This window comes from Onychostruthus taczanowskii, unplaced genomic scaffold (genome assembly GCF_017590055.1).
Source record: "Onychostruthus taczanowskii isolate IOZ18803 unplaced genomic scaffold, ASM1759005v1 scaffold6, whole genome shotgun sequence".
In the NCBI taxonomy this organism is placed as follows: domain Eukaryota; kingdom Metazoa; phylum Chordata; class Aves; order Passeriformes; family Passeridae; genus Onychostruthus; species Onychostruthus taczanowskii.
The window spans coordinates 8,771,764-8,787,635 of record NW_024503679.1 but is presented as its reverse complement, the minus strand read 5'-3'; the positions used below and the strand labels follow the sequence as shown (position 1 = coordinate 8,787,635).

The 15,872-nt window shown below is 44.0% G+C and overlaps 1 protein-coding gene across 1 annotated transcript in view; it reads right to left on the bottom strand.

Annotated features, from left to right (window-relative positions):
* PDE8A (phosphodiesterase 8A) overlaps positions 1-15,756 on the bottom strand; it is a 152,553-nt gene extending 136,797 nt beyond the window's left edge. The window contains exon 1 of the mRNA XM_041418858.1: positions 15,639-15,756. Coding sequence (XP_041274792.1) covers positions 15,639-15,704 — 66 coding nt within the window. The 5' untranslated portion in view covers positions 15,705-15,756. The remainder of the gene's footprint in view (positions 1-15,638) is intronic.
* Between the last annotated feature and the right edge of the window lie 116 nt (positions 15,757-15,872).

Sequence of the window (15,872 nt, the reverse complement as noted above, 5' to 3'; positions counted from 1 at the left end):
AGCTGCAGCTGCTCCTGGCTGCAGAGTAATGGCATCACCTCACTGCAGCCCTCTATACTTTATGAGGAATATATAAATATTCAGTGTTTTCTCCTGGCAGCCCTCATTTCTACTTCCATCTTTTTCTTTCTTTCTTTTAATTGTCTCACTCTTTTGTCACATTACACATTTTTATTATTTTAATGTAGGACCCTTTTGCTAATATCAACAAATTAATAATTAGAGTTATATTTTCCCATGTGAGGCATTTATCTGATGCAGAGATGAAGACTGCAAAAATTATATGAAAAAGAGAAAGTAAATTAAGCAGGACTTTTCTACACAGAGACTGAAGCAGAAATAAAAATTCTTTGCAGTGCTGTAGATTTCAGACAAAACCTAAATCCCCAGACCAGCTTCCTGTCAGAGTATAAACTGCACGTACTTTGGCCATTTTCTCATCAGTTTAAAGCCAGCATCATATTTGTTACAATGACAGCATATTTACTGATGAAAGCCCTCTGAAAGACATTTTGGGAAGAGAAACAGAATTTTATCAGACTAAATTCACATTGCACAAACAATGTTTTTTCAATACATTTGTGCCCCCTGCATTATTGAAATAAACCTGAGGCAGCTCCCACATCACAATATTCTTCAAAAAACCAAAATAAAGGCAGGAATTACCCAGCTCTTCCTCCACTTGAGGAGAATGTGAACTTCTGATAAAAAGTTTACTTTAGTTGCTCTGCCAAGTGCTGGGTCCAGAACTGGGGAGGATTAATAACAGGAATGGGCTGGAGACACGTGATTGAGTTAGCCTTGTTTGCAGTGCGGCTCCTTAGCAAGGTACAGCCTGACCTTAGGTGACTGTGGCTAAAAGGAACAATTATGGAGCTCAGCAGTGGAAAAAAAGGTAAAACAAAAACAGACAGACCGGAGCCATATAACTGAAAGAATTTAAAGTGTTCAGCTAAATTAGGCACATTAGGTTAGAATACATTACAGCCAAGCTTTGTTAACCACTTCAGTGAGAAAAGAACTTCAGAAAAGATTATAGAAACCATGGATTTCTTCTAGAACAGATGCTGTACTGCTTCCTTTTATCTCTTAATAACAAATAAAAGTAAACTTTCTTTTATCTTGAGTTACATGGCCCTATCACAGACATACTGGAACACATCATAAATACTAGTTGATTTATGGTTCTAATTCCTTAGAGATGGGAAAATATTGAGTGATTTGCTCTTAATAACCTAGGAAGCATTTGTCATTGCCGAGAAGCAAGGCTGTAATCTGACCTCTTTCATCAAAGTCTCCACCTTTTGAAGCTTCAGTGGTTTCTGGGAAATCATATATTTAAGACAGTATAGCCAAGTAAAATTCTGTATTTTTCAAGTGCAACATAACATATGATTCTGCAGCAACACTTTGCCTTTCCTAGAGTTAGCACATCTTGCTCTGCACCAGTGAAAAAGCTTGAGCTGACTAATGATCATCTAAAAGGTTTTAAACAAAAAAGCTTTCTGATAAGAGTGCATTTCTCTGAAGGTCAGTTTATCAGGAAAATGCTAGTAATAGTCAAGTGAGATGCCATTTAGTGCAGCAGGTTTGCTCCTAGAAAGGAAAATCTCCCAGTTTTTTTACAAATGGGGAGCCTCTGCAGAAAAAGGAGTTGGTGACTGTGGAGACACATGCAGTGAGTATATTCATATCTGACTGGTATTTGGGAATAACCTGACACTTTTGAGGAAGCTCAGAAACCCGGAAAGAACCTTTAAACAGCTGTACAAGGAAACAATTCTCATGTCCATCTATTTTCTTAACTCTGCTTGTTTAAAAGACTTCCTAATTCTTGTTTGAGTATGGAACTGTTGGCATTTTCTGCGCATCAGTTCAGTTCCTGTTCAAGGGGGCCTTGGAGAGCAGCGTCCTGGTGGGATGGAGAGATGTGCTGTGTGCTCTCTGCACCAAACCACCTGGAATGCCTGAGTGCTGTACCCAGGCAAGGAGCTCTTGGATCAGGAGCTGCTCCACTGAAGCCACTGGAGATGATTTTGGTTCTCTGTTTGATGTCTTTCAAATGCTGTTTGTGGGCACAGAAAAACACCAGAGACATGGCTTTGGGATACAGTCATCAAACACAGGCATCCTGGGACACTCACAGATGCCCACTGCAAGCCACAGAACACAGGCCTGCTGCCTGCTGATCTGCTTTGGGGAAAATTGCTAGGATTGAAGGAATTTATTTTGTTCTGTACTTCAAGGGCCTCCCGTGGCCAGGCGGGCGGGCCGGATGCAGCTGGAGCGCTCCCTCCCTTTCCTGGTGGGAGTCAGGGAGGCCAAGCACGGCTGCCCAGAGCCCTGGGATGGGTCACTGCCCTGCCTGGGACATGGCATTCGGGGGGAAAATCCCCAGCCCTTCCACAGCCCAGCCAGCCAGGCAGGAAGCTGCTGGGTGGCAGCCACTGACCCTACTTCTTCCCACTTCAAGCTGCCATTGAGTCCTCTTTTGAAGGGTGCTTCACGAGTGTTGAGTTGCATGAGTTTAAAGTTGGGCTTAGCTAGCCACAGTGGATGGACCCTGACAAAGAGCTTTCAAGCCTCCTCAGTGAAGACAGCTGGTGTTTTAAGGAACAGGTTAGGACATGACAATAGCTCCCTGCACTGGTACAACTGGTTACTGACTGGAATTCTCAGCAAAGATTCATACAATAGATTCACGTAGCCATAAAATTGAATAGATTTATAAAAAAATTCAGTGTTACGTCTGAAGACAAGACAATGCAATGTATTAGCTGGGACTGGGAAGCCAATTTCACTGGTGCATGGCTCCCTCCTCACATAACTGGCTGTGATGGAGGTCAGCACATCCTCTTGGATATCCAGCCTGTCTCAGTCAGACAAGAAAGTACTGTGACCTGATCCAACCCATCAAGCCCTGATCCAAACAGGAGATACAAGGCAAAGGGCTTCTATATAAGGGAAAAAAAAGGAGCTGGTGGAGTTCAGAAAAAAAAAGAAGTAGGATCAAAAGGAGTATTTTGTAGCACAGTTGAACTCGTCAACACAGCCTGCACAGTGCCATCTTTGGCACATTATCCCACAGTATAAGAACAAAGCTAGATCCAAAAAGACAATTAAAAGGAAACCACACTATCTAGACAGGACATCTCTTCTGCAGAGCACTAATGATTAACCTTGGCAAACCACAATAATTTATCATTGAAGTAAAAAGTACAGTGAAACCCCAAAGATCATTGACATGAACCAGAAGCAGCCTCTGGGAGACGTCCTGCCTGCAGGAAAGCATTCAAACACATACAGGACGTAGTCAGGGTCTGGACATATAATTATGGTTTGAAAACAAATAATGCTACACCTTAAACAAAAAGGAAATTTCCATGAGATGAAGCTTGAATACTCCCTGGAGTATACCTTGAGACAGCTCTCAAGACACAATGAAAGAGTCACCACAGTCCAGTTTTAGGGAGTCCCTCAGTAAATGCAAACAAGCAAGGTTAGGTGGCAGAATCATGTCTGAGCTTGGGATCTCTTTGCAGAAAGCACAAGCTCTCTTTTACTGTAAATAGTGAGATCTGGTCTGACCAGTGGCTGATTGCAGAGCACCGTGTCTTGTTAGCTCACCCCTGGCCATAACAGGGAGCCGTCACTTGCATGGAAAGGAAAACAGAAGTTAATGGACTAATTCATTCAACCTGTGTTTAAAAATCCCTCACTGCCCATGACTCCTAAGTAAACTGTAAAGAAAGGGATCTGATTCCCCTGCATGTCTGACTTTGAGCATACATATAATACTCCCTGTTCACAAGGCTATCTTTGATGTAAAGCCACTGTGCATTGGCCACTAACTCCACTGACATCCATTATAGGAACCCTGTGTATAATGTGCACCTTGCTTCAGCGTGCAAGACATTTGGTTCCCAAAAACACATAGGATGGCTGGAGTAACCACTAACCAGACATGCTGGAATGCCTGGAAGTGTCCAAGATTAGTCATTTGGCAGCAGTCTTGAGGAAATGCAGCTTTACATATCCCACTCTGGACAGAAGGGTTTAGTGCTCAGGCCCTTCTGGCAGGTCTGAACCTGACTCCTTCCCTCACAGAACACAGCACAGCTTGGATCAGCTGTGGCTATGACAGCTAGAGCTGGGATGCAACTGCCACAAAAATCTGGATCACTCACTTTGTCAAATCTGTCTCCAGCATATTCTTTACTTCACCAAAAGAAAGAAACCCAAACCAAAACAAACCCTATCCCTATACTTGGCCTTGGTATTTGTTTTTTCTGGATAATTTCAGCTTCTGTGTTTGTCAACTGAAAGGACAACTCACGTGTCACATACACATGGGTCAGAAATCTGGTGGGTGTTTGTATATTATACAGGAGATCAAAGATTGGAGAAGTTTCATTCTAACCTGAGGACAACAAAAGAAGGTTACTGAAGAGCAGTGTGCCTGCTCATCAGCTGTACAGATCCAGGCAAATGCCAGATTGCATTTGGGTCCTCAGCGCTGGCAGGACTGAGCTGCAGATGCTTTTTGGTCACTGGAGTTTTATGCAGGTCTTGCACGGACCTTCTTGTCAGGAGGGCTGACACCTGCACCTCGCTGCAATTTTGGCAAGGGATTCAGTCCCCTGTGTGTCAGGTAAGCTGTTCCTAGGCCACATGCATGCCAGGAATTGTGCACAGCACAGAGCCCGTGCCTCTGACCGGCCGGCACAGCCAAACCGGGAACCGGGAGTCGCAGCCGTGGCTCAGGAATGCCTCCCAAGGAGCACGGCCAGAGCAGCCTGTCCTGCCTCAGGTCAGCCCTCAGAAGGACCACTGTGCCTGAGCTCAGTGCTGAGCTGAGGCAGAATGAGTCCCACTGCTCCGCAGCTGGGATGCTCACCGTGAGACCACGAGCCTGGCATCGCAGCATTGCGTGGGGCTGCCATGGCCAGAGCAGGGCTGCTCAGGGCTGCAGGGAATGGAACAGGGAAAACATGCAGAAACCAGCAGCTGTCCTGGTTTTCATGCACCCAGCTGCAGAACTGGAGCCAAGGACTCTGCACCCAACACTGCACAGATGATATTGCTCCTTCAATGTACGACATTCGTGGGGCATTCCTAGGGTGAAAGAAACCAGCACGACCGAATGGATGAATGGAAAAACGAATGGCTTCAAAGTTGATTTAAAGGAGATATTTAGTCATGCATGGGAAGGAAAAGAGAGAATAAGTGACCAAAATAGAATGAAGCAATTGGAAACAGCTGATGTTTGATGAAAAGAAAGATATTTTCTGGGGTGAGAAATTTAGAAGCCTTGAGTATTTTGAAAGGGCAAATTATGCATAAGTTTTTAATCTTTTAAATGGTGCCAGGTTATCCAGAATCCACTGCAGAAAGGTTTCTGAAGCAGTTTATTCTAGAATTAAGCCAATACCTTCAGCCAACTCTGGAAAATCTTATTTAGAGTCAGACTAACATATTGTGAGCTCATGTCACTGTTGGAAAACTGCTCCAGCTGAAAGCATGAGGGAATAGTTCTGCTAAGAAACCCTAAAGTTTAAACCTTTTTTTTATGTGCAATAAGAAAAGACAGGAAATGAAATTAAAATCCTTGATAAAAGAAAATAAATTATAGAAAGGCTGAGTTACATTTTCTGATAGTTTCATGCTGTACTGGAAGTGAGGGGTTTCCTTTCCATGAGGTTGTCATTAGGGCAGTTCTCATACAGAGGTAACAGTTCCACAGCACTTTGTGACTACAAATGGGACAAATCTAACTGTGCTGCTCCAGCCAGTGTCCAAATCACACAAATTACCATTAAACATCTCTGCCAAAATGGCAGGGAGATCAGACAGTGCACTCACCCCAGCCAGCAGAAATTCAGGTGTCAAACCCCACAGGGCACCATGGGTGACACTGTCATAGGCACCAACAAATGGATTTCACAAAGCAACCTTTTTTTAAGGCTTTGTGTAAGCTTTTGGGAACATCCAAGCCTGAGGTATCCTAGTCATTCATGTTTCTGCATCCTCAGCTGTTCTTTATGTGCTATGAAAGTTTTGCATTTCTTTCAGTTTTGGGCTGCTTTTTATTTTAACTCGGCAAAAAAAGTTCCTGGATAAATGACAGACACCACCTTGTCCCTTTAGTAAATCATTGGCAGACATGGGTCAGCATTTTGAGATGAGAGGAACACACTTTAGTGGTGGACTTGTTGGTTTTATGGCTGGACTTGATGATCTTAAAGGTCTTTTCCAACCCAAATGACTCTCTGATTCTATGTATGGACACAGGTAGGAAACCAGCCAGACAGTATATTACTACCTTTTATACTAAATGCTAATGTTTTGCTCCCATTAATGTCCACGTCTTTTAAAGTCACAAGTGTGCTGTAATAAGCAAATATAAAGTCAAACACCTGTGGTTATATAAAGCTATGTGGAAGAAGAAAAGAGAAGCTATGTGGAATCCATGACACCTGGATTTCTGCAGGGAGTCTGAAGACAGCATACATTGCCAGCCTGGCACAGAGGACATAGATTTCCCAAACAGAAGCCTAAGAAAATAAAAATCAGTAAATACAAAGTTGATCCCAAAGTGCAGTTGGGGAGGGAACACAGATCTGTTTAGAAATTCAAGCCAAATTTGGGAAATTACTGTGGACACAGATAAAAATTCAAAACAGAAATGTATAGCATATTCAAATATTCTTTGAGCAGAGGGGTTGAACTAGATGATTTCCAGTGTTCCCTTCCAACCTCAACTATTCTATGGTTCTGTGAAATATTTTCCTTTGGTATTTTCTAAATTAAATGGTTGGGTTTGATTTTTCTTTTCCAAAATGAAAGGGGACAAACAGAAACCGCTCGTAAAGCAATTGCAGGCATTTTGTTTGGGACTGAATAAAAACATTTTGCAAAATTTAAGAATTTTCCTCCTAAGCCTCCTCAGTTTTCTCCAAAGCAACCTCTAGTTTCATTAGACCTACGTTTGTATTTCATAGCTGAGGGGGAAGGGTCAGAGAGCAAACAAAAAAACTCACCATTGATCCAGCTCTGCTCTCAACCCCTATTTTCTTATTCACAGATAAACCCTTTCAGATGTACCCCGCTTCCTTCAGGGCTGAGGGTGCAGAGCAGGCATCTCTGCAGCCAATAATAACAAACACTAACACCAACTTTGCATGTTTCCATGGCCATGGTGCCCCAGAGACCTCCTCTTTCATCCACACACTCCTCCCCTCCAAAGCTACCTCATCACCCTCTCTCTGAGGCTGTGGAAGGAGGGACAGGTCAGCTACACCCACTTGCCAATAGATTTTGTTACTAGGGGGAAGAAGAAGACGGGAAGAAAAAGGAGGTGTCTCTGTTTTTTCATTTTTTCCCTCCTTTCTTATTTGCAGGTTTTGTTACCTGCTCCATGTGGTTACTGGTGGAAGACACGATGTCATTCAAGTGCAGAGAAGCAGCACAGGGAGCACTGTTGCACAACCAGAATCCACCAGGATCACGCTGCTGTCCCCAGGGCAGCACGGGCAAAACGGAGCAATATTTTCCGATAAACACAAAAACCACTTGCAGTTAAACCTTGTGCTTAGTCTGGCATGGGAGTACATGACACTGGCAGATCAACCACACCAGAGACTGACTTGGGTCCATTTGGGGTCAATGACAGCTTCAGCCAACCACATGCTCGTGGCCAGCACTGCAAAAGGTGCTGCAGAGGCTGCATGGGACTGACAGGAGGGGCACTCCCAGGAACATCCCAAGGGCAGAGGAAAAAAAAATCCCAGGCCTCTACTATGAGCACAAAGGAGCTTCACCACTCCTAGGAGGGAGTTTGGGACTGGTACAAATGGGGGGAACAGCCGATGAGTAGGAAAATGTCAGCCTTAGGGAGGGGAGGCAGTGGAGCTCAGCTCATCATATCAGCACTTGTTTGCTCATGCAGCAACACTTCAGCACAAAGAAAAGCAAATGTCCATTATAATCTCTCATTTCTGAACTAGTCTCCTGCATATTAATTCCTATTGACTGACAAGTGGAACAGCACACATCGATCATCTTGTTAATCAGGTATTCTTGCAGCAATGCGTGATGCAGTTTAAATAAGCCACGTTAAGTTCCTTGTGTACACAAGGAAGCTATTATAAGAAAATGTAATGATGAAACCACTTTTTGCAAGAAGCAAGCAGAGCTTGAGCACCTTATATGTTTTGGAAAATTTCACTTCATTTACATCATTTTTCATGACCTTTTGCTTAGCATGACGTGGTGTTGTCCCCCAGCTGTGACCAGTTTGGCTTGAAAGTCAAGATTTTGTAAGCCTGACTAGAGAATTTCCTGAGGCTCTAAGCTTTCAGGGAACTCAGTACCTTCTTTTTGAGGGGGCATTTCTTCTATATAGTGTGTTTTGGTAGCTCAAAATAACGACCACTCTTGAGGCTATTACTCAGGTGCGCAGCAGATCTTGGCAGACAGGACTGCTGAGTTACTGTGGTCCTGGAGGAAAAGGTCCTTCCTCCCCGATGGAGGAGACACAAGCACTGCCACAGAGGAAGAGCACCGGTCACAAATGAGGCAGCCCAGCCCCAGCTGTGTACCCCACTGCTCAGCTGGCCCTGTTGCCCGACCTCCCAACACAATTATATTTACAAAAGCACCTGATTTGCAGAAACAGTGCTCAGTCTCAGCTCCTGCCAGTATCGGCAGAGACTGCATGCGCTGGGATACTGAAAAATCAGCGCGGTATCACCAGCCTGTGCTTCCCCTCTCCCACTTTTACAAGGGTGGCTCAGCCTCTTAGGGGCCATAACTGAATCTTTATGAAGCCCTTGTGTGGGTTTTACTGCAAAACAACGCTGAGAATGCACATGCACGATTACACCAGGACAATAGCCTGAAGTTAACAATCGCTTCCTGCAATTGTCTGAGGCAGCCTGTAGAACTAAGAATGATCTCATGATAAATCCTTGTTGGTCATTTACCATCATTAATCTATACTGTCAGAATGAATTAGGTGCGGAGGAGCATATTAATTACAATGCAGATGACACTCCAGCTTTAGTTATCAGGACTGCAGAGTAACCAGTGCCAGTTAATCAAGGCCAGTGCCACGGAGCTGTTGAAGGAAAGCGCTGTTCAGCTGGCAGCACTGACATCCAGCCTGCAGGGTCTGCACTTACACTGATGCCATTCTAGCCTCAGTTTTCCAAATTGCTCTCTATTTCTATCCACATTAGTCAGGCCTATGGTAACACTTTTTCCACTGCCTATGACATGCCTTAAATTAGGGGTGACCAGCTTTGTCAATATGTAGCCACCTAGCTTTATTTATAGAACATTTCATATTAAACAGCAAAAGCTCCCACTGTCTTTTTATGCCTGTTGCATAAAATTTAGCATTTAACAGCTACTTACTCATTTTACTTACCAGCTAAGGCTACATTTTCACAGGCTGTTGTTTCCATGTCAATATTATTTTATGCCATTTTCTGAAGGGCTAGGATTATGGAATAAACCTAAACATCTGAACAGTTTGTAGAGCTGTGGCAGAGCAGCTAGCAAAGGCCCCCAAATCCCATCAGCCAAATGTAGCCCTTTTGTTATTGTAGGGCCAGAGACAGAAACTCTCAAAGCCCATCAGATTCCTGCTGGCACTGCTGGCACTCTCTGTGTGAATTCCAGCGGGCAGGCTGACCACTCTCTCTGGCTGTTAGCAGCAGCAGGCTCCTGGGGAGAACAGATAAAGTTGTTCTCCACGTCTCCTGCAGACAGGCACGAGGAGGTGCTCTACACAGAGCCAGCATGGTAGCAGGAATGCAGTGCTGGAGCTGTACAGGTGTTGGAGTGGGCTGCTCAGCGGGGCTGGGATTTCCACAAGCTGGGTGTGCACTGCAGAGCCTGGGGCTCACAGAGCCCCTGGGGGGGCTTCACTCCACTCTGCCTCACACACCTTGTGAAAAACACTCCATTCTTCCTGAAACTGGGGTACGAAATGCAAAAGCCTGAGGAGATCCAAGCAGCCTGTGAAATGTCCTCAAGGAGAGCGAACCAAGGAAATAAGGAGTTACAGAAACAAACCAATAAAGTAAAATTACTGTGGGGAATTTAATCACCCAGGAGACAGGAAATTCAAGGCTATGGTACCCATGACAACTACTATTTGTCCACAGTGTATGGAACATTAACCTTACCTCCATATGCGGAAACAGAAGAAATTATGGGACATATCAGGTATGAATGCATATTTTATGCACAGGGTACTCTTTGAGGGCTACTGTGGAAGCAATAATTAAATTTCCTGACTGCAAAGCAAGTAGGTTCATGCACAAGCAGCTCTTCTGGGACATGAATGAACATCACCAGACAGAGATCCCAGCTCATCCCCATGGCTTAGGCAGGGAAGATTCAAGGTCTCAGTTTGGTCACAGCATCATCTCCTGCCTTGTAAGCTTCTGGCTGCTGTTCAGACTTTGTTTTGAGAATTGCCATGTGTTGATTTAGGAAGTGTTGTGATGTTTCTTTCAGTTGTTGAGTCAACAAGGATTTTGCATTTCTTGTGTGTTTTTCTTTTGAGCAACTAAAGCAACATTCATCCTTCAACAAGGCAGAAGTCCAGTTCCTGCTGGGTGATCAGTTTACTTGAATGTGAGAATCAGATTATTGCTGAGTTAGACAGCAAACAACTTATCAAAACCTGGGAGAGTTTTGCACTTGTCTTGAGCTGAATTTTAACCTCTGGCTGGATACTGTGGAGTCAGATTACTTACAGAAAGAACCAAAACCAAAGCAGCCAGATAGACAGCAATTCTCTGGGTGGAACTGCTGTCCCTAAAGTCTCAATTTTTACATGATCTTGGACAATTGCTGACTCGTATATCTATTGTTGCTAAAATTTGGAAGACAAGATTTATGAATATAGAAACAAACACCAAAAGTATAGCAGCTGAGAAAACTAATTGCAATCAGGTGGGAAGGGGGGCTATTGAAACAAGGGGGTTTTAACAATAAAAGTTAATTCTCTATTTTGTCACTGCCAGAGGACATAGAAGCTTGGTTATAACCTATCCCTAGCTGACTCTGGAGGTGCCATGTGCTGTTTCCTCTTTGGGCAGCAAAACCCAAAGCCCAGCATCTCCCCCATGGAATTTTGCAGCAGAAGCAGGGCCAGATGCTAATCCAGCCCATCACTCTTAATGAAGTAGCACCAACCAGCGTAGCTCAGGTCTGACCTCTGTCACCACTTCATGGGCAGCTGGATGGTGCCAAAACCCAGCCATGCTCCCAGAGGGGCTGCTGGAGTCAGTGCAGCAGCAGCTGCAGCCTCCAGGGCAGGCTCAGGAGCTGTGGGCTGTGGGTCCCCAGCCCTGCTCGCTGCCTCGCCCTCGGTGGGTTTGGGGGGCTCCCTGCAGGGGCAAGGAGGGAGCAGTTTCACACAGGGAAACTCTTCCCAAGTAGCAGCATCTTCAGGCACCACCCTGCCAGAGGGCTTCCATCCAGTAGCTTTGGACATATTTAACCCAGTCAAGGGCACATTTATTTAGCAGCAATTTAAAGTGAGGAGACCTCCCGCTGTGAAACAGGTTGGTGTTCCTTTCACCTGCTGTTCAAAATAAGAGTGCACCCATGAACTCCCTCTGCCAGGAAAGCATCTCAGGGCTGTCCCAGCCCACAGGCCAAGCCAAGCTGAAGGCATGGCTGGGACAAAGAATCCAAGTACACTCTGCACAGCCTGGTTCACACTTGTAGCCTGGACACGTGGTGAACAGAAAGCAGCAGTCCTCTCCATGGCTGACCTAGTTAGAGGTCAGGCTTGCCCAGGGGCTCTGAACCATGTCCTGTGGGCTGCTCACCACTCAGATATGCATTAGTTCACATCCTGCTCACCCTCCTATTTCTTGCTGAAGTCCCTGAAAACCTCAGTCAGCTCTGAAACAAAGGCTAATGGCCCCTCACCAGCAATAGCTCACTGGTTTGAAACTCCCCATAGGGCCAAAAAAACCCCATCTTACAGGAAGGAAAAAAGTATGAGGCACCCTTGTTGTAAATACCCACTGAGGGCAGCACCAGAAGGGTGCAGGGTTAGCCCAGCTGATCAAGAGCCATGTGATAACACCAGCATTCTTCATGCAACATCCTGCTCCAGGGAAGGAGGGGACTCCCAGCAGCAGTTTTTCCCTTTGCTCTTGGAGGCACAGGCATGCTCCTTCAGCAGGGTTTTCATCACTATTGCAAACCCCAGACCAGCTTCAGGAGGGCTGGGCTGAAATCACCGACCTTGTTTCCAGAGAGTGGTTAATGACCTTGGACTCTTCTCAGTGTGCCTTAAGTGTGAGCTGTTCCTCAGCAGGGACAAATCAGGATTGGATGCTGCACAGAAATGAATAGCTGAACTACCCAAGTCTTGAGAAGTGGCTCTGCATATGTTTTCACAGAAGTCATGGCAGGTTCTGGAATTAATCAGGCCAGAAACCACCAATATATCTGCATGCTAACCTGAGCTGAGGCAGGTTTGAATACGGCTGAAAAATCCCGGCCTGTGAATGATTTCCATTTCTGAATCTCTGCCCAGCTGTTTATGGAAAGGCAAAGAAGTACAGTGATGAGGTAAATGTGTTTATGAATGCACTACTGTTACCTTTCTACTCTAACAACTTACTGGAATTACTTTACCACCCTTATTTATTGCTAATCAAGATCAGCACTGGGGGAGGAGAAGGATAAATTCTGCCACAAAGTTTGTGCTGTCATTTTTTCTTCATCACATGAAAGCCATAGCCCAGGCAGTCTTATTTGAAGCCTTTTAATGGTTAGAAATATCCCTTCTCTAGGACGTTGCTCTTCTTTCTTAGAAGTGCTCATATTTTAGCCAGCACTGCTTCTGTAGAGCGGCAAGAGCAGCCTGAGTGCAGCAGAGCAGCAAAGTCCAAAAGCTCAGCAAGCTCCCCTGAGCTCCTGTTTGAAGAGTTTCCTCAAAAGCTGCACCAGCTACTTTGCCAGCTAATCTCTCCAGCCTGCAGCTACAGAGCAAAGCATAGCTGTGGACCTGTGTCAAAGGTACATTTGTTAACACATTTCCCCTGGAGTGCTAATTAACATTTACATCAAGTACTATGAGAGTGAAAAAGCTTCAACACAAACACACACTGCGGGGAAATGGGGAGAGTCGTGCACTGTTTGCCCTTCAGGAGCTGGTGAAAATCCAGTTTGTTTTGTAATCTTCTGTTCTCTAAAATCAGATATTTCTTCAAGTTAATAACTAACCCGTTCTTTTTCATTTAAAAACCTCTAAGTGCCTTTAGAATTGTATGACAGCAAGGCCCTGCTGGCCCTGGTGCAAGCCAGCCCACGTGCAGGTCTCCGTGCTCAGCCACAGCACAGGCGCAGCCCGGGCTAACCACAGAAAATGACAGCATTTTATGATTTTATAATAAACATAAACAACAGAACATCAACACACTTTTGCTTAAGAATCAACCCTCTTAAACTAAACACTAAGATAGGAAACACAAACAGAAATATTTGTAGCTGGATCTTCAATTACCACATTTTGGGATGCTGACAAAAAGCTCTAATGAGGAACACTTGTACCCACAATGAGAGGCAGACAAAGTTATTTGCAAACACAAATTTGCACTTGAAAGATGCGAAGGAAGTTGCTGAACAGCTGAATTATGAGCTATTCTCAATATTATTTCTCAATATTTATTGAGAAATAAATGTGCTATCACTGTGAAGTAAAAATTTTATGACTGCAACCAATATAACTAAAATATGGTTGAAAAAATCCTGTAGATTTTATCGAGGGCAGGGGGGAGTTTTTCCCATTTTTTAAAGGAAAAACTAGAAAATATCAGGTTCACCGAAAGAAAATCATATTCTATGAGCCACAAAACAATAGTATGTAAATCTCCACCTACTCAGTGAACTTTTAGGCCATGATAGAGTGCATGTTGTTATTCAAGATATTCTCTCCTGCCACAACCATGCATCCTGCACAGGGGCTCCCATGAATTATAATCTGTGTCTAAAAAAGCACCAATAGGCACATTTGCAGATGTAGTAAAAACTGACTGAGCACACTACTCCCAGAAATCAGTTTCTAGTCCTCCACTTCCACAGAAATCACGATCTGAAATGAATAATATATACTACAAAACCACAGACTTTTTGATTGCAAACTGCTCTAGAGTTCCGTGAACGTATTTTGTTATTGTGCCAAATATTTGAGGTGAATAATTTTCGGCCTTCATGTTTACAAACTACTCTCATTGTTTTGTCCCTTTTTTTTTTTTTCCCCTGAGTGTTGCTTCTGCCTTTCAACTGGATATCCAACTTTGTAAACAAAAAATAAGCACAGCAAACAGCAAATGCAGCAGCAGAATTTTTAGTTTTTGTTAGACAGGCTGAAATGAAGGACCCCAGCACTGATGAGTCTGGGCAGTGCCATGGGAGATGCACCAAGCAATCAGTGCTGAGATGTTCCAATAGGAAATGGTGGTTTTGTTTCTTCTGCTTGACCAGCTCTTCAAATTTCTTTTCGTTAGATACACATCTGTATTTACTAAGAATATTTTTCAACAAGGAGCAAGCACTCAGATATTTTCAGATTTCCAGTTTCCTTAGTTCTCTGTCTTAGTTTTCAGTAACTCCTATTGAAGAAAAGGCAATACTGAGCTCAAATCTAAACTGGCACATTTCTGACATGACCTCCCAGAGACTCCTTCTCCATAGCACAAAGGGCTGGACTGAAATCCTGGCCTCAGCACAAGTAACAGAAAATCTTCCATGAGTGCCCTCCAAAACTTGTGAAGATAACAAACCCCAGTATTTTTGGGGGAACCAAAATGGAAGTCGAATGTCCAACCTCCAAAATGCTTATGGTTTAGTTTCAAGTAACAGGATGAGATTAATATAAACACGCCAACCTGTCCCAACTGGAAATCTTTCAAACATGAAGCACAGGAATCAACAAGGTGGTTTTTTTCAGGCAGGATGTCAGAGTTACCCCCGTGGTTATATGTGAGCCGAGGACAATGTTATTACATGAGATCAAATTACAAACACAAGCAAACAGAAAACAATCTCTGAACGTCACTGCTGGGATTTGACAAGAAGCACAGCTGACCCGTTTGGGAGGCTGAATGCTCTGAGTGAGCTCTGGGGGAGTGGGAGCAATTGCTGCTGGACACCGAGTTCCATGCAGTTAAATTGGCAATTTGTTTGCCCGAGTTAATGCTTATCTTACCCTGTGCTTGCTATGGTTTTATTCAACATATTTGACCTGCAAATCTTAAAGCAGTGGCTTTGCTAAAATCACATGAAATTTCTGGATTGTCCAAGCACCTAAAAAAACTATTTAGGTCGTTTCCACAGCACAGAAACCTACAGTTACTCAGATATTTGAAACTTCCAGTGAGGTGGATGACAGACGCTTAACCACACACATCACCATTTCATTTCTCTTCCTAATGTTTAGCACAGCCTTGCTTTAAGGAATTTGTGAAGTTGTTTACAAAGCTGATGCAGAGGTTGCATTCAGTCTGGTCCAAGGGCAATGGTTTACTGAAGTCACTTGTAAACAGCAGAAAGATAATATTTTCTGTGACTGAGGGAGGAGGGGGAATAAAAGTTCTCACCTTGCACCAAGGACCATTAGAGACAGAGCTGGTTTCCAAAATATCTGCTCCTTCATTTTCTTCCATGTCTGATTAGTTGCAAAACTTTGTTCTCCAATAAAAAACATTAAATCATCTTCCAAGCTAAAGCAAAGCAAACCGTGCAGGCTCCAGTATCCCAGTTTGTGAAAGCCCTGCAATAAGTCACATGTTGGTTTTATGGTCACTGGTCTAATCCAAGGGTGCAGATCCTGG